This window comes from Leptonychotes weddellii, chromosome 5, assembly GCF_054177405.1.
Source record: "Leptonychotes weddellii isolate Sample4059 chromosome 5, ASM5417740v2, whole genome shotgun sequence".
NCBI lineage: Eukaryota > Metazoa > Chordata > Mammalia > Carnivora > Phocidae > Leptonychotes > Leptonychotes weddellii.
Genome location: NC_138373.1, coordinates 72,376,573 through 72,394,908, shown reverse-complemented (window position 1 = coordinate 72,394,908; position 18,336 = coordinate 72,376,573). Strand labels below are relative to the sequence as shown.

The following is an 18,336-nucleotide window of genomic DNA, read 5'->3' as shown; positions in this document are numbered from 1 at the left end:
GGCATTGATAATTATCACGAATGTGTGAGTTGGGGGTGCGGGGGACAACAGTCTCCAAAACACTCTCTTACTAACACCACTATTAAGGTTATGGGCTTTGAGTTGTTTCCGCAGTGTGGTGGCAGTCTGTCATGCACTTGATTGGTTTCCATCTTGATGTAGAGTCCTCATTATACTGTAGCTGACTAGGATGACAGCTGGCCCACTTGTGACAGAGCTCCGTGCTCCAATCCTTTCAGAATCATGGTGCTAGTCACATACAAACTGGAAAACAAAAAAAGGGGGGGGGATAAAAACAAGGGGCAAGGCCAAAAATACTGTCATTTTATACGTGAGAATGTATTCGAGTGTGAAAAGGACAGGAACCTTGACAACTGTGAAGAATTACAGCTTTATTGTGTAAGTCTTTGTATTTATAAGTACAGTTTATAAATAATGATTTCTTTCCAAGTTAAAAAATAATCCTGGGGAGCCGATGTTCGTGCGATTGAAAAGAAGTGCGGAGGGTTTAAATCTCGCAACACCAGCTACGCCTTCCTAACTTCGTTAAGAAACTAGCTCCCTTGAAGAAAGTCTTGATTCAGCCAGGACCTGCTCTGGTCACTAGATTCATATCCTGCAAAAAGGAGCAGAGTCCCCAGTCGCTGAAAAGGTATATTTATGGAATACTATCCTAAAGAGACAAGGGGGTTTTTTTGCCCCTCATTACCGCACATCCTGGTTTTGGAGGGAAAAAAAAAAAAATTTTTGATAGGGAATGCAAAATGGCGACCCGCAGTGACGTCATGCCTGCTTCGGTCGCGTACTGGGGTCTCAGTAAGGGCGGAAGCGTGCTAAAGCCACCTCAAGACACCTCGGCACGGGCCGCCCCGGCTACCTACGCAAAAAGGAAAGTTTCAACGTCGGGCGGATGTGTCCCGGCGAATAATTTACTGAGGGCGGAAGCTCTCCTTTTAAGGGCGGAAAGGCTCCAACCCAAGGATAATAGCTTCAGCGCCTGTTGCGTTTCAGTCACTTCCGGGGCGGATCGGAAGTTGCTTTGTTTTGCTTCAAGATGGCTGCGGGGATGTATTTGGAACATTATCTGGACAGTAAGAGCAGGCTGGAGGAGGGGGTCAGGGGTCATAGAGTGGCGGGGGGGATCGGGGCTGAGGAGCTGTACGGCCCCGAAGTCCCGGTGGTCAAAAAGTCACAATTGTGAAGGGGTTCCGTGAGAGAAAATATTGGAGGGTGTGAAGAAAGAGGGGGCGGGGCAGCAGGGTCGGGGCCTGGCTTTGGGTGTAGACGAGGGAGGGGCTGCACGGTAGGGCTGAGGGGATGTCTCTTGTAGGGCTAATGGGCAGAGCTGGGAAGGTATTTGCCGAGCCCATCTCCAGGGTCTCCAGCCTCAGGATATTCACCCCCCCCCCGACAATCGTTTAGGATCGGTCGTTTTAGTATATCACCCACTGCTATTTGGAGCAGCGACAAAGACCTGCTCGCAGCTCCTCCGCTCAGTTGTTTCTGAGAAGCGGTTTCTCATGGGGATCGCGGGTTGTGAGTGACCACTGTCAGGTAGTAAAACTGGAACCTTCTCTTCTTGGAGTAAAGATCCAATTCCTATCGAATGGAAATCTGGTGTTGTGTTTATGCCATTTGTGTTACCCACCCCTTCACAAAGCCTGTCAGCCTTATGCGCTTACATTTATTTGTCTTAGTGTTGGGAGTCATCCATTCATTTATTGAGGCCCTGCTCTGGGTCAGACATAATGGCAGGTACTGCGGAGATACCAAAATGAGTAAGACACAGACCGTGCCCTCAAGTGCTCATAGTCTAGGAGGAAACAGATTCTGCTAATAAATAATTATAAAACTGTGACAAATGAAATAATAGAAATACATTAAAAGGACAGTTGGTAGCACTGGAGAAAGAGGGGCTAATTCCCTGGGGATGTAGGTAAAGCTTTACCAGAGGATGTGATCTTTGAATAGAATTTTGAAACCTGAGTGTTTATTTGCCAGTGTGGAGAAGGAAAGGAAATTTCTGGTTGGAGAAGGCATCAGCAAAGGTATTATGGTGGATTTGTGGCAGGTCAAGGAAAGGTGAAGTCAGAGTGCTTGATAGATAGGACTCTAAGGTGGAAGATTGGGAAGTGAGGCTGGAGAAAGGCTGGGGCTAGATTGTGCAAGGTCTTTTAAGTCAGCCTAAGAGGCTTGCACTTTAGATAGCGAAGAACCAACAGATTTTAAAAATAGGTTTTAATAAGGGAAAACAACTGATGTATGATAAGTTCAGGTCTCAGAGAGTGACAGAAGTCTTTAGGAGCTAAAAGGACAGCACTGATTGAATGACTGGGTAGTTGAGAGAGAAAGAAGAATCTAAGGTGACTCTGATTTCCTGCTTGGGAAGTGAGGTGGATATGATACCATCAGCAAGATAGGGAATCAGGAGTAACAGCAATATACCTAATTCAATTTTAAACTTAAGCATAGGCATGGTAATTGTATGAGAGTGAATGAGGTCAAGATCATTCAGGGAATATAAGGAAAGTGGGAAAATGAGAGGATTAAAGTATAATCTTAAGAAAACAGGGGCGCCTGGGTGGCTCAGTCATTAAGCGTCTGCCTTCGGCTCAGGTCATGATCCCAGGGTCCCGGGATCGTGCCCCGCATCGGACCTCCTGCTTGGCGGGAAGCCTGCTTCTCCCTCTCCCACTCCCCCTGCTGTGTTCCCTCTCTCACTCTCTCTCTCTGTCAAATAAATAAAATCTTAAAAAAAAAAAAAAAAGAAAGAAAACATTAACATTTAAGGGACAGGCTAAAGAAACATCACTGTTGGAATTATCAGAAAGTATATGATGAGATTTAGAATCCTAAGAGGAAGAAAGTTACTGAAGGAAAGAAGATGGTGCCAACTGCTGCAGACATATTTTTTAAGATAGGACTAATAACAGATCATTTGTTTTGGTAAGTCACTGGTGACTTAAAGTAATCTCAGTAAACTGGGGATGGCAGACCTGACGTTATAGTTTAAAGCAGTGGAGGTATTTTAAAAGTTTGAAATGGAGTCATGGGAAGAGATTTTTCTTTTATGGAGAGACTTAAGTTATATGTGCATTTATTCAAGTATTTATTGAAGACCCTCTGTACACAAGTCATAGCAAAATAAGTGAGAAGACAGACGTGTCCAGTCCTTCTGGAGGGCTAGGGCGAGAGATACCAAATAACTGGTTACACAATTAATTATTTAATTGCAGTTGGGTAAGTGCCCGAAAGGGTAGAGCTAGAATAACTTGACGGCATCATCCAGGGCACTTGGAGTCTGGAGAAGTCAGAGTTGAGCTGAACTTTGAAGAATGAACAGCAGTTTAGTAGGCTAAGAAGTATGGTGGGGGTGGGATGAAGAACAAGCAGTCATTCCGGACAGAGAAAGCAGCACGTGGAAAGCTGGGTAGCAGTACGAGCCCCAGCAAAGTTGGGGGGCACTCAAGAGAAGGCCAGTCTGATCAGGGCAGACCGAGCACAAAGGGGGACTGACCTGAATCAAGGCTGGAGTAAGGCGAGCATGGGCCAGAAAGTACAAAATATGAATAGGAATTGTGTGATAGGAAGTTACCAGACGGTTATAAAGCAGGAGGGTGACTTGATGAGATTTGCATTTTTTAAGAGAATATTCTGACTACGTTACAGAGAGCAGATTGGAAGTGTGTGTGTGTGTGTGTGTGTGTGTGAGTGATAGTGGAGGATACCACGTGGGTATTTGGATTGAGGGCAAGGAGCTTGAAGGGAATCAAGGGAAAGGAGGGGCTGATTGATAGAGTAAGGTCACTGAAGGGGCAAATGGTGGGAAAGCTGTGAAGAGATGGCAAAGTTAGTTGTGGAGAGATGCAGACACAGCCTCCACTGAAAAAGGAATGATGACTGCTGTTCTGGGTTAATCCAGCTGTTCTGGGTTAATCCAGCTGTTCCAGGGAGGGGAAACTGAGTCCCCTTTTGGATCTGTGCTTTAAAAGCAGCTGTAAGGCCTATGAAGTGCAGTGATTCTTTTTCTTCTTCTCCCTAGGTATTGAAAACCTCCCCTTTGAACTGCAGAGAAACTTTCAGCTCATGAGGGACCTGGACCAAAGAACAGAGGGTATGTACAGAGTAAGGAGTTTGGGTGTATAATGAGTGTGTATGATCATTTCTTTTTTCTGTTTGGTGTTACCATATCATCTGGTCTGATCTGGAGAACTGTGGCTTCTCTCTCTTTTTTACTCTCTTGCAATTCTTAAAAGGAGAGCAGTGAGGATCTGCATTTCTAGATCAGCGTTTCCATAATAGAGTATTGCAGCAATGCCTCAAGAACTCAAAGATGCTCTGTTCTTTATATCTGCAAGAATTCAAAAAGAAGTCAACTCTAGAATCGTTTCTGTTCTCTGTATTCAATATATCTATAGGAAGACTAGGATGTTTCTACTCTGCTGGATTGTTAATGTTGTATCACAAAATTCAATGTGGCTGTAGACCGCAAGTCATGTTGGTAGAGAAGTTCTTAAAAAAAAAAAAGAGAGAGAGAGAAAGAAAAAAAAAAAGAAGGAAGAGCAGCAATTAACAACAGGATCTCTACACTGTATTCTTCAACCTTACAGAAGCACTAGATACCATCTGTGGCCTTCCTTGGATGTTGAGCAAATCTGGCTGCATTGAGGCATTCACTTGGAGCCTGAGGCTACACTACAGTGGTCAGGTTGGTCTCTTCAAGGGCAAAGATGTCATCTGTTGGAGCCATGCCCCATACCTGCTGAAGGATATATAGGTCTTACCTTCCATCCTTATGTAGCCATGCTCAAGGATGTGACAAGCTGGTGTTAGAATACCTAAAGCTGTGATTTCAGTTACTCTGGGTAAGTTTACTCATGAAAAGGTGAACATCATGTAAAATCCTGGATGTAGGACACCACCCCACCCCACCCCCGGCCCCGAGAACTGCCTGGCGGATGCTGAGAACTAGCTTGCTTCCTTTGTATCACAGTCCCTACTCTTGAGTTCATGCACAGAAAGACCGGTTGGGACATTATCAAACTACATGCATTTCCAGCTTCCTCCCATGAAAGGGGGCACAAACATAGTGTGCACACAGATCCTTCCAGTTGTCTGTCGCTGCACCACGTTACAGTCACTCTTTTGTCTCTTTTCATCGACATTTTATATGAGTCCTACCAAATAGTAGGCGGTAGGCATCTACAGTCTCAGTGTCTGGGGACACCGCCAGCCTTCCAATATTAAAATGTTCGGAGCAATGTCTAAGATGAACAAACAGAGAAAAAGTGACGGGAAATACGAGCAGGTTGCAGACGATGAGCAAAGTAGGGTAGAAGAACTGTTACATAAATGAACTAGGGCCTAGTTTTAAATGATGAGTCACAGATGTACAGACCTGGAAGGCGGCCGCAGCAGATGACCCAGCCGCTTCGCAGCACTCAGAGCTGTTGTGGAATGTTTTTTGAGACAAGAAATCAGGAAGCCTGTGAGACAAGATTCATGGTTCAAGAAGCAGCAAGCCCTGCAAAGAAGCATCTGCGGACACCAACAAAAATATACTTCGTATTAGTGCGGTGTGCAAAGGCTCCCTCCTTATTTTTCACTAACTTCAGTTCGCCTGAAGGCACCTTTAAAACAAATACTGTCAATATGTTGCATTACTTGAGTAAATGGCACAGTACCTGTGAACTTTCAGGGCATTTTAGTTCGAAGGTTATGATGCTGGTCAATGGAAAAGGTCCAAGAAACAAGAGGAAGAAGTGTGTTTCACCTAGCCACTCAGGGGCCTTTGTGACCCGGCCTCTGTCTCTGTTGTAGACCTGAAGGCTGAAATTGACAAGTTGGCCACTGAGTATATGAGTAGCGCCCGCAGCCTGAGCTCCGAGGAAAAATTGGCCCTTCTCAAACAGATCCAGGAAGCCTATGGCAAGTGCAAGGAATTTGGTGACGACAAGGTGCAGCTTGCCATGCAGACCTATGAGATGGTATGGCCCTGTTCACGGCTCCCCACCTACCTCCCATCTAATCCTTGGGGTCCTAGACCCCTCCTTCAGCTGTGTGGGGATCTGTTTTGGGTCTGGGAGATACACAGAATGTGCCTTAGCCTTATTTTCTTTTTGCCCAAACCAGCCTTGTAGCTCTCTCTTTTCCTTTCTTGCACCTAGGTGGACAAACACATTCGGCGACTGGACACAGACCTGGCCCGTTTCGAGGCTGATTTGAAGGAGAAGCAGATTGAGTCCAGTGACTATGACAGCTCTTCCAGCAAAGGCAAAAAGAGTGAGGAGGGGGGCGGGGCTTGAGAGGGGGCGGGGGGGGGTGCCGAGGGAGAAGCTGCCACACTTCGGCTACGGGGGAGGGGCTCGAGCAGGAAGACTTAACCCATCTTTCCGTCTCCCTGCCTTCTGGCTTTCCCCCTCTTTCCTAGAAGGCCGGACCCAAAAGGAGAAGAAAGCTGCCCGTGCTCGTTCCAAAGGGAAAAACTCAGATGAAGAAGCTCCCAAAGCTGCCCAAAAGAAGTTGAAACTTGTGCGCACGTGAGTGTACAAGGGGGCGCTTTGCCACACAGTGTATTTTTTTCTCCTGCCCCGCACTCCCACCCCACACTGCCCCTAGCCACTCTCCATCTTCTGTGCCAGTAACTTCTTGTCATTGTGGTATTTGCTGGATAGAAAAGAGACGCCACAAATCACTTGCCCCTCCAGGATGTCTTTCTACCACCTTTCTAGCTTCCCTTTCTGCAGATGACACGTTCTCTTCCTCTCGGCATGCAGAAGTCCTGAGTATGGGATGCCCTCAGTGACCTTTGGCAGTGTCCACCCCTCTGATGTGTTGGATATGCCTGTGGATCCCAACGAACCCACCTATTGCCTTTGTCACCAGGTCTCCTATGGAGAGATGATTGGCTGTGACAACCCTGATGTGAGAACCAACCGTTTTGCCTCCAGATGGGGTTCTGGGGGCCACGAGGGAGCGGGTACAAGAGGGGAAGAAACGGTTGAATAGTGGGACTCCAGAATAACAGGAAGGTGGAGTTGGTTGGCCTTGGGACCTCCAAGATTTCTCCAAAGGGACGGAATACGGGAACACTTCTGAGGAATCTGTGGAGGAAACTTCTTTTCTTTCCTCTGCTCCACCTGGGCCCCTGACTTCTGCTTCTTCCATCTTCCTCCTTTTCAGTGTTCCATCGAGTGGTTCCACTTTGCCTGTGTGGGGCTGACGACCAAGCCTCGGGGGAAGTGGTGAGTGAGAGAGTTGCGGCAGGCGCGGGGCTGCCCCTGAGCTGCGTGGAGGAGGGCACTCCCTCTCACTCACTTTCTCCTTCTACCTCTCTCTATCACGTTCCTCTCTAGGTTCTGCCCACGCTGCTCCCAGGAACGCAAGAAGAAATAGATAGGGGCCTTGGATTCCCACGGTTTCTTCTACATCCCTGGACCTGGGCTAGTGGGGAGAGGAAAGCCTGTGCTGGGGCCCGGGGGCTCCGGGAGAGTGGATGGCACAGTGTAGTCATCCCTTCTCCTCCCCTCTCCCCACTCCTGGTGCTGAGGCTGCATCCAAACCCTGGTAGGGAGGGGTGCCGCAGCCGCTAACCATCTGTACTCTCATTCAGCCTGCCCCCCTCAGAGGGAAGTGGTCTTGCCCACTGTCCTTTTGCCTCTGTGCTGAGGTTGGTGCTGTATTTCCAAGGGATGGTCCTCTTCACTCCCCTTGCTTTGTATTCAAGGACTGGGGCAGTAGCATGGGGGCACTCCCCTGCCCTCCTGATTCCCTCCCCCTGTGGGGGTGCTCTGGTGTGATAAACTCTCTTTGTTCTCTTCCTGCTTTTTCCGAGGTAGGGGATCCCCCAGAGCATCTGGGCTGTGGCCTTAGTTGAAGGGGCACCCCTTCCTCTGTGCCAAGAGGATTCATCCTGGCCTTGTGAGTGGGAGAGGGGGCAAGGTGGAATGCACATACACATGTGTAAAGGAATTTGAGTAGGTGAATAAAAGCTATCCATGTTGGCCTGCTGTGTTTATTGTAGAGACCGTATTTCAGTACGTGTGCTAAACATTTTGTTTGCATCCTCTGGGTTGGATTAGAGGTGGGAGGAAGTAGAACAAGGCATGAAACCAGAAGCGGTACCTCTGCACCAGAATCCACAACTTCTCACCTTGGGAAGGGGTGCGGCGGGGAGGGGAAGTGCTGCAGCCTGGGGCTTTCCCAGACTTTTAAAATTCTGCATCTTTTCTCCATAAAACATCTTTCACTTAATTTCCAATAAACGTGTATGTGTGTTTTATGCATGTACTATTATACTATTAGCTTGATTTCTTATTTTAAACACAAAACGGAAAAACATTTTGCCCCTATGCCGATGGGTTGTCTTGCTCACCTCCCATTTGGAAACCCCGTCCTTAGACTGAACCATCCTTACACCTGAGCACCTCCTCACCCGAACCCGGCTTGCTTCCCCCTTTGGCTCATTTCTTACCTGGAGGCTCCCTCTAGTTCCTACCCAGGTAGGCTGACTTTGTTCTGTACACTCCATCCCTGCCTGCCCTAGAACCCCGCCTACATTCCCATCTAGGCCTCACCACCCATTAGGCAGATTGGTTCTCCAGACCCCGGTTTTGTCATCTGTAATGCAGGGATAACAGTACCCACTTTGTAGGATTACCTCGGGAATGCAATAAGGTGATACATACAAAGAACAGCACGGGGCCTATTCCGTCGAAGGTACTGAGTCCGTGATGGCTTTTGCCGTCATTATCCTCCGGGGGTGGAATATGACACACGTGAGAACCCTTACACCCTTCCCCCCCCCCCACCGGGCAGGCGCGGTGACCCCCAGAGCGCGCTGCGGTTTCCGCGGCCCCGCCCCCCGCCCTTTGTGACGTCGGGGCCGCACCTTCTACTCCCCCATCGGCAAGCCCGCGCCCGCCGGCTCTCTCTGCCTTGGCCCGTTAGAGGCCGCTTTGGTCCGGGAAACGCGGGCGGATCGACTGGGGCCATGAGGAAGCTAGCCGCCGGCTTCCTTCTCTCACTCCTCGAGGGTGAGAGGTTCCCGCCTACTCGAGCAGTCTTTCTCCCGGGGTTCAGTCCTCCACCTCCCAAGCGCCCTTGTTATAAGGTTTTGAAACGCTTTCTCAGGGTTGTCACGTTGGGTTTGCTCCCTAGCTTCTGGGCTCAGACCCTACCCTCTGCCCCTGGAATCTCCTCACCCTGATCCGCGGGGATCGCCGGCCAGACATCCCCCAGTTGCTGATTTCCACGGGGCCCGTTTGCGAGTCTGTCCAGGGCCTGAGGCGGGTTTTGGAGTTCGGTCCATCCATCCGTTTGTTTCCCTGCCCCGCAGGGCTGCTCCTGCTTCTGACACCTGCCCCAGCCCAGGATTCAATTTCGGCCTCCACCCCAGGCAGCCCTCTCTCTCCCACCGAATATGAACGCTTCTTCGCACTGCTGACCCCAACCTGGAAAGCAGAGACTACCTGCCGTCTCCGGGCAACGCACGGCTGCCGGAACCCCACCCTCGTCCAGCTGGACCAATACGAAAATCACGGCTTGGTGCCAGACGGTGAGGGCCAGACTGGTGGGGCAGCCCGGTGCTCGCTTGAGAGGGGAGGAGTATGGCCGGCTCCTTAGCCTGGGGCCATATTCTCCACTCTGCATACCCAAGGAGCCCACTGCCCCCTCCCCCTCGGGGAGAGAGGTTCCCCCTTGTGTGTGTTCACCTTCTCCACCCCTGCCCATTCTCAGGCGCTGTCTGCTCCGACCTCCCTTATGCCTCCTGGTTTGAGTCCTTCTGCCAATTTACTCAGTATCGTTGCTCCAACCACCTCTACTACGCCAAGGTGAGGCCGGGGACAAAGGTTGGATCTGGTGTCTGAGGACCACGGGGGAGTTGGGGGCCGGGGAGGTGAGGTGTTGAAGAAGGGCTCCAGGAGGGCCATCCTGAGATCTTCCCTCCCTGCCACTTTGCCAATCCTTTACTCAGAGTACGTAGGAGTACAGTCTCACCTTGGGTGTCCAGACTGTCGGAATAGTCTTGTTCCTGCAAGGAAAGTAGGGAAGAGGGCAGAGAAGAGGCAAAGGGACAAGGCCTCCCCTTTCTTCTAATACTTGAGTGATTTCTTTCAAGTCAAACACAAGAGTGAAGGAAGAGATGTGGCCCAGACACCGAGTCTTATCTCACAGGGGAACCCTTTCTCAGATTTAGAGGGTTCCACCAGGGACCATATCCCTTCATCCCTGCCCAGCAACTGTGAGAGAGGAGACATGCCAGAAAAGGACTGAGCTGGACGCTGGAGTAGAAGTCTGCCCTATGGGAAATGCATGCCCACTGTCCTTCTCTTCTTGCAGAGGGTCCGGTGCTCCCAACCAGTCTCAATCCTCTCACCTAACACTCTCAAGGAGATTGACAGTTCTTCTGATGTCCCTCCCACCACGATGACCTCCCTCCTCTCATCTCATGTCACAGGTGAGACCCTGCCAGTACCTGGGAGGCTACCTGCAAGCCCTTCCACAAATCCCAGAGCCCAGGAGTTAAGGCATCGGTGGTAGGGAATGGGGAAGAATGTTGAGCAGGGCTGGGGAGTGGGGGGCTGGCAGAATGGTTACATAAGGCTGGAGACTGCTTTTTATGAATACAAGGTGGGGCTTTCCCGTCCAGGAGTATCTTCTGACATTGCTTACAATTCTAGGAAAAATTCACTTTTCCCAGCTCCCCCAAACATTCCTGCGTCTGGAAGTCCTCTGGGACTTTTTTTTTTTTTTAAAGATTTTATTTATTTATTTGAGACAGAGAGAATGAGAGAGAGAGAGCACATGAGAGGGGGGAGGGTCAGAGGGAGAAGCAGGCTCCCTGCCGAGCAGGGAGCCCGATGCGGGACTCGATCCAGGGACTCCAGGATCATGACCTGAGCCGAAGGCAGTTGCTTAACCAACTGAGCCACCCAGGCGCCCATCCTCTGGGACTTTTATAAGCCGCCATCTTCACTCTAGAAAGGATTCGTTGCTCGCTATTCAGCGTCTTTGGTGTTTCCTAAGTGAGAGGGACAAAAGGTGGGATTTGAGGTGGGAGCTAGGGAAGAGGAGCACTTGTCGGGGAGGTGGAAAGGAGAACCACAGTTGCCATAATTGCCATGGCAATTTTTCTTTTATTTTCATACTCGTAGTCTTCCCCGTGTCTTTTATGCTCGGCTGTGTGAATGTCATTTAGGCTGCTTTCCTGTGCCTTTGTGTTTCTGTGTGTGTCCCTCTCAGGGGCCAGAAGGCTGACTCTTCCTTCCCATTTTCTTTCTCGGTCCTTCCCAAACCCTTCTGCAGCCACAGAACGACAGGCCTTCCAGCCCTGGCCCGAGAGGCTTAACAACAACGTGGAGGAGCTGCTACAGTCCTCCCTGTCCCTGGGGGGCCAGGAGCAGGGGCAGGAGCGCAAGCAGGAGCAGGGCCAGGAGCATAAGCAGGAGCAGGGCCAGGAGCAAGAAGAGCAAGAAGAGGAGCTGGAGGAGGAGGGAAAGCAAGAGGAAGGACAGGGGGCAGAGGAGGGACTGGAGTCAATGGCTGGGCTGCAGACAGACCCAGAGCTCAAGTTCCAGTCTGAATTTGTGTCTTCCAACCCTTTCTCCTTCACTCCCCGAGTCCGGGAAGTGGAGTCCACTCCTATGATGATGGAGAACATCCAGGAGCTCATCCGATCAGCCCAGGAAATGGATGAAATGAATGATCTGTATGATGAAGAACCCGTCTGGAAAAAGCCAACCCGTGACAGGTACAGGCTGTTCTGACCTACACACCCCGGCCACCACCCTATCCCCGCTGCTGCCTTTTTTGGGAAGGAGAAGCTCCCTTACCCAGCCTCGGCTTCCAAGACCCACTCAGACCTGCTTGGGCTTCAGGCGCACCTAGCAGCTGTTTGCCTCACCTCTTCTGTCTCCATCACTGCCTTAAGCACTGTCCTAGATGCCCTTGCTCTGTGTGATGGGATGGTATGGGCCCTGGACCTGGGCCTGGGTTCTGGTCTTGTCTCTGCCTCTGATTAGCACTGCAGCTTTGAGGAGGATTACTTCCCTTTCTGTTTCTCAGTTCCTCATCTGTGAAAGGAGGCAGTAGGCCTGGAGGCCTCTAAAGCCCCATCAGCATGCTGAATGTGTGTGACCAAGGCCAGACACCAAGGAGGGGTGGGGGAAGAGTGGATGTGGCTTTCTGCCCCAGCCCTCCGGCCATGCCCACCAGCCAACGCTGTCTTCTTGCAGCCTCCTGCAGATGCCCCACATAGAGGCATTGTTGGTGCTATGCTACTCGATTGTGGAGAACACCTGCACCATAACCCCCACAGCCAGGGCCTGGCAGTACATAGAGGAGGAGCTCCTTGGCTTCGGGAAGCCGGTATGCCTGCAATGCTGTTTAATGGATACATGCTCTTTGGCCATCCTCTGCGCCCGGCACTAGACTGGGCCTTGAGAGTGAGGGGGGAAAGGCAGGGATACAGAAAGCACAAGGCATCACTGGAGAGACATTCTCTCTGAATGAGAATCTTTCTTTAGGAGGACATCTCCGGCTCACCTTAAAGGAAAAAGGCCCAAGACCTAGTCTGGAATCCTTTCCAGTCCAGAGTTCAGTCTTCATCTCTCTGAGCTGTTAGGCTTGAGTTATCTCCTGAGCTAGTTCACCATCTTCAATACTTGGCTTTGCCTTGGATGCAGCTCTCCTTTCCAGGGGGGCCATAGATCCCGTTCCAAGGATCTGTAGAGAGATCCCAGTCTCAGTGTGCCCTCAGCACCGAGCGAATCCTATTCCCAGGAAGATATTCTGTAGGCTTTCAAATAAGACAAGTTAGTAAGCACTTGTAAAGAGTGAGCATGCCCTCCATTCATCCATTTGTTCAATATTGCATAGTGCCAGGCCCAGAGGATGGCCAACGAGCAAGTTAAATAATTGGTTTTTTAGTATAGCGTACCAACTCTGTACTAGGTACTCGAGATGTTGGTGATGGGTAAAATAGATCCAGTCTTCTTAGACTCTAGTGGGAGAGACAGATGAGGAAATAGGCAGAATAGTGTGATGGATAAATGCAGCCATGGATAAGTACATAGTCCAGACGCAGCAGGTGGGGCACCCCATGGTCCATGTTTGGGAGGATCAGAGAATTCTTAGAGGAACCAATGTTTAAAACAGAGACCTGAAGATGAAAGACGTTACGCAGGCAAAAGAAGGGGCTTGGTAGAGGTTCCTGTTAGAGGGAATAGTGGGGCACCAAGAATGAGCATACTGCTCCCGCCCTTAAGGGGTCTGAAAGCATGAGGGATTCAGTAGCATTATAAAAGAAGTGCGCAGTAGGTGTTGGAGAGAGACTTTTCTTTTTAAGATTTTATTTATTTATTTGAGGGAGAGCATGGGGGGGCGGGGCAGAAGGAGAAGCAGACTCGCCGCTGAAAGGAGAGCCCCATGTGGGACTCGATCCCAGGACCCTGAGATCATGACCTGAGCCGAAGGCAGACGCTTAACCACCTGAGCCACCCAGGTGCCCCCTGAGACTTTTTTTTTTTTTTTTTTAGGGTAGGAAGTTCAGGAGTCATGGAGAGCTCCCTGGATATCGGGGTTTGGTTAAGGGACCAGTCGGGAGCCCATTTTTACCCGGAGCAGAGTGGCAGGAGAGATAGGAAGGGGCCTAAGGTGAAAAATCTCAAACAGCGGCCTGAAGCATTTGTATTGAACTTGGTAGGAAGCGCTAACCCGATAACAATTTGAGTCAAGGACATGATGATGCTCCCTTACGTGCTGGTGTGAGGAGTAAGCAAGGTGACATAAGAGATTCCGTGCACTGTGACGTGTGTACCCACACGTGAAGGGGGAGGATGGCATGAATGGGACATGCTGGTTAGCAAGCCCCAGCCTACAATGCGGAGGAAGCCCAGTCAGGGCGCAGCTCCCAGCTAGGAGATGGGTAACTCCGCTCTGAAGAATGTCTTCCAAGAACTTGGAGGTTTTGGACCTGGGTTCTTGGGTAGAGTGTAGGTTTGGGAGTTAGCAGAATAGAGCTCCACCATCTATTAGACACGTGGTTCTGAGCAGATCACTCGGCCTCAACTGAGCCCGTTTCCTCATCAGTCAAATGGAGATGTTTCTAGTACCTAGTTTAGCATAGGGCTCTGGTGAAGGCTAACTGAGACGAGAGTGTTTATGGCCATGGTGCTTAGCACTGTGTCGACTGTGTAGATATTAGCATTATCATTAGCAGAGAGGGGGAAAGAGAAGGTCATGAGTCCTTTTCAGAGTCTAAGGAGTGATTGCAAATCTTAAAAAAAAAAAAATCGGGGGCACCTGGGTGGCTCAGTTCGTTAAGCGTCTGCCTTCGGCTCAGGTCATGATCTCAGGGTCCTGGGATCGAGTCCCGAGTCGGGCTCCCTGCTCAGTGGGGAATCTGCTTCTCCCTCTCCCTCTGCCCCTCCCCACTTCTTGTGTGAGCTCTCTCTCTCAAATAAATAAATAAATTCCTTAAAAAAAAAAAAAAGGAGTGATTGTAGGTCACCTGGTGGTAGACATCTGTCAGGTACTTGGCAGTGAGGATTTGGAGCTCAGGAAAGGGATCGGAACGGATGATATGATTTGGGTGTTGCCTGCAGAAAGGTGAAGGTTACCTGGGAGTAGACACAGCAGGAAGAAGGTGAAGAGTTAGAACACTGAGCAGAGGTCCTGGAGGAGCCTTTGGGGAGAGGTCAGGGAGGAAAGCCAGAGAAGCCTTGAAGAGCCTTAATGGGAAGACATTCTGCAGGGACAGTGCTGCAGGGCTGGAAGTGTCTCAGCCTCAGTCTGTCAACCACACTCCTGCCCCAGGTCTGTGACAGCCTTGGGCGGCGACACACAGCCACCTGTGCCCTCTGTGACTTCTGCTCTCTGAAGCTGGAACAGTGCCACTCGGAGGCGGTCCTGCAGCGACAGCTGTGTGACAACTCGCACAAAACACCCTTCATCAGCCCCTTGCTCATAGCCCAGAGCATGTCCATCGGTACCCAGGTACCTAGCCGGGCAGCCTGCAGTGGGGGAGGCCTCAGGCTCCAGGAAGGAAAGGGCAGTGGGAAGGGAAGTCTGCAGGGGGGCAGGGGCGTGCACCTCTCCCCTGTCCCCTGTGCCACAGGTAGGAACCCCAACATCAGGCCGCTTCTACGGGCTGGATATGTATGGTGGGCTCCGCATGGACTTCTGGTGCGCCCGGCTGGCCACCAAGGGCTGTGAAGATATTCGGGTGTCCGGCTGGCTCCAGACGGAATTCCTTAGCTTCCAGGATGGGGATTTCCCCACCAAGGTCAGAGCCTTTACCCAAAGCTCAACCCTACCCCAGTTGTCCCCATTCCTTCCAGTTCCTTGCTCTAAGTAGCCCTAAGATGTGCAAGGGGGCTAGGCCTCTGGCTTCTGGGGGACCAGTCCTCACTGAGCCTCCTGCCTCTTTTCCAATAGACACCCTTCCACCCCCCACCCCCTCTCAAAAAAAAAAAAAAAAAAAAAAGAGCGAGCAGGATTGTGTTTGTGAAAGGAGTAGGAATCAGAGGGGCAGAGGGGCCGGGAGAGCACAGGACTGGGAGGCAGGAGACAGAGGTTCTGATCCCAGCTCTTCAGGGTCCCTGCTGAGGGGCTTTGGTCAAGTCACTTCCCACACTGGCCCAAAGTTAGACTCACCTTTACAACCAATGATGAGGGGATGCCCAAGGTGTCATGGACCTGTGACCCAGTGCTGCCCTGCTTCAGTCTGGCGGGCTCCTTGCCCTACGGTTCCAGCACTTTCTCTGCTCAGTGGAATCAACTTTGCTCCCTCTCTCCCCAGAGTGACCTCCCCTGTGGAGCTACTAGTTGTTGATGGACAGCCAGGCCCCTCCCTCCTGTGGTTTAGCAGGAAAAGTCAAGGCCAGGAAAAGCTGGGGCAGCTTAAGAAAGGGTTGGTAGCTGAGATGAGGGGCCCCTGCCCAGCTCTTATCCCTGGGCCTGAGGAGTGGTAGACCCTAGAAAGGGTCTCAGAGATCATCCCTCCTCCTCCCCTGGATTTATAGATGGGGAGGTGAGATCCACAGAGGGAAGTGATTCACCCAAGGTCATACATTAGAGATTCTTCTACCCTCTCCCTCACTTAACCATCACTAGAAGGCTCCCTGAGATTGGACCCCTGATTGGGGCCCCTTCCCCATTCCCTATTCCTCAGCAACTTTCCCAGCAAGCTGACCAGCAGGGCAGCCACTTAATTCTCCGCCTCCCGGCTTCTGTTCAGCACCGAACTGTGACTGAGGGTGGGACAGGAAAGGCACAGGGGACAGAGGCCTATTCCTCAGAGAAGGGGGCACCCTGGGTGTGGAAGGTCTGGTTCTCAAGGCTCTACCCATGGCCCTGGTTTGGCCATTATGGGCTCTCTCTGGAAGACTGGCATCTTAGAAGGCTTCTGATGTCTCCGCACCTCCCCATTCCTGGCTCCTGGCTTAGATTTGTGACACAGACTATGTACAGTACCCAAACTACTGTGCCTTCAAAAGCCAACAGTGCCTGATGAGAAGCCGGGACCGGAAGGTAAGCCCCTCACCCCGCCCCCTCCTTCTCCCCTCAGCCCTTCAATCGGTCACCACAGGAGGGTCTATTCTGAGTGCACACACACACACCCCACTCTGCTCTGAGCAACAGGGGTGAAAACAGTTCCCAGCTTGCCTCTCTGGGCTGAGGCCTCCACCAGAGCCCTCTCTCCCACCCACTCCTGTCTTGGAGTAAGCGAGGCCCTCCAAGGCAGAGGTTGCGGGGGGCGGGGGGGGGTGTCCAGGAGGGATGTGCAAATAAAAGGAGAGGGCCCTCGGGGCAACACAGCAAGAATGCCTAGCTGGGTTGGGCATTGGATATTGAGGTCTGGACTCTTACTCACCAAGGGGTCTGGAATAAGTCACTTCCTTCTCCATCCTCAGCCTCCTCGCTTCTTAAAGGAGAGGTTGGGCTACTTGGTGTGTCTTGCAGCCTTAAAAACCCACATCTGTTTCCTCTTTCCTCCGACTGCCCTGTGCCCGTCCCCGCTCGCCTCTGGTTCCTGCGGGACTAATGCCACTTCCCCACCTCCACGCCTCTGTCCCCTGGACTGTGACACAGACTGTGTGTCCCCGATCCCTGTGTAGGTGTCCCGGATGAGATGTCTGCAGAACGAGACTTACAGCGTCTTGAGCCAGGCCAAAAGTGAGGACCTTGTGCTTCGATGGAGCCAGGAATTCAGCACCCTGACTCTAGGCCAAGCTGGATGAGCTGGGGTCCATACTGTCTCCACCCCAGCCCGACCTTCCCACATTCCATTGCTCTTAGACCCCATCTGTCAGTTTGCTTCCTGGCTGCCCCTTATGGGTCTCTTACCTGGCCCCTACTAACTTTCCTTGGGTTGGGGCAGCAGTCCCAGAGAGGCCCATGATGGGAACGCCACCCACCTTAAAGGATGTCTTTGCATAAAGTGTTTATTTTCAACCTGTGTGGCCTACTTTGGTTATGATCCCATACTCAGCACTGCCATCCTGCCCCCTGGGAATCAACACTCCAACCGCTGGGATTTATGGATCCGTCTGAAGATGAAAGGACCTCATGAATTGTACTCAGGGAAGTAGCCAACTGCCAGGAGACCTAAGGAATCTGGAGGTTGGATTGAAGAAGGCCATGGCTGGGGTCTTAGGGATTGTGTGGGCCATGAGGGCGTGTGTCTTCATTTCTGAAGCCCGTGACTTCAGATGAGTATAAGATTGTCCCTCTGGAGGATAAAGGCCAGAGCCTGCCTGAGATCATGTCCCGGGGATGGGGGGAATAACCCCAGGGAAGTAGGGCAGAACTTGCAGTTCATCAGAAGGGAGGAGACATCCGGGACCTGGAGCTCAGGAAACCCTTGATTTGACATCCAGTGATGGGCCAGATGATCTGAACTTTGAGGTAGTCACATCTTGACAACATACGTTGAGGTGTGACTCCAGCATTGGCCGTTAATAACTTGGGATCTCCCAAAATGTGTTCTAGGGACACATATGTTCAGGAAACCGTACAGTCTCTCCTCCTACAGGTACACGGTGATTAACAGCATTAAAAACAAAAACACTTGTCTTTTATGGAAAAGTTCAAACTCGCACAAAAATAGAATAGTATAAAGCACCCCGTACACCCTTCACCCAGCTTCACTTATGAACACATGGTCAATCTTCTAATGGCATGGTAAAGACCATGAGAAGTCCTGTCATAGAGAAACCTGTTCAGCGTAGTGTTTCTCAGACTTATTTGACCACAATATCCTTTTTCACCTACACTCAAAAAATTTTAAGTTGTTTTTGTGTATTGGGCATGGACAACATGCCCAGCCTTGTT

General features: G+C 50.9%; 2 protein-coding genes across 8 annotated transcripts; both read left to right on the top strand.

The window, feature by feature from the left end:
• The first annotated feature begins 990 nt into the window (after positions 1-990).
• Positions 991-8,003, top strand: ING4 (inhibitor of growth family member 4). Of its 7 annotated transcripts, XM_081821118.1 has the most exons (9): positions 1,073-1,091; positions 4,043-4,114; positions 4,611-4,708; positions 5,821-5,987; positions 6,168-6,282; positions 6,431-6,539; positions 6,777-6,924; positions 7,183-7,244; positions 7,356-8,003. In XM_081821118.1, the coding sequence occupies exons 4-9, from the start codon at positions 5,859-5,861 to the stop codon at positions 7,393-7,395; spliced, it is 603 nt and encodes a 200-aa protein (XP_081677244.1). In that variant the 5' UTR covers positions 1,073-1,091; positions 4,043-4,114; positions 4,611-4,708; positions 5,821-5,858; the 3' UTR covers positions 7,396-8,003. The 7 variants fall into 7 exon arrangements, with proteins under 7 accessions (XP_006737900.1, XP_081677242.1, XP_006737898.1 ...); XM_006737837.3 differs by lacking the exon at positions 4,611-4,708 and having other exon boundaries at positions 991-1,091; positions 6,168-6,273; positions 6,434-6,539; XM_081821116.1 differs by lacking the exon at positions 4,611-4,708 and having other exon boundaries at positions 991-1,091; positions 6,168-6,273.
• Positions 8,004-8,220: 217 nt separating this feature from the next.
• On the top strand, positions 8,221-17,457 carry ACRBP (acrosin binding protein). The gene is made up of 10 exons (XM_006737833.3): positions 8,221-9,035; positions 9,338-9,556; positions 9,739-9,833; positions 10,342-10,459; positions 11,308-11,752; positions 12,237-12,369; positions 14,818-14,997; positions 15,119-15,286; positions 16,450-16,533; positions 17,121-17,457. Exons 1-10 carry the CDS (start codon positions 8,993-8,995, stop codon positions 17,241-17,243), a joined length of 1,608 nt encoding a protein of 535 aa, XP_006737896.1. The 5' UTR covers positions 8,221-8,992; the 3' UTR covers positions 17,244-17,457.
• The last annotated feature ends 879 nt before the right edge of the window (positions 17,458-18,336 follow it).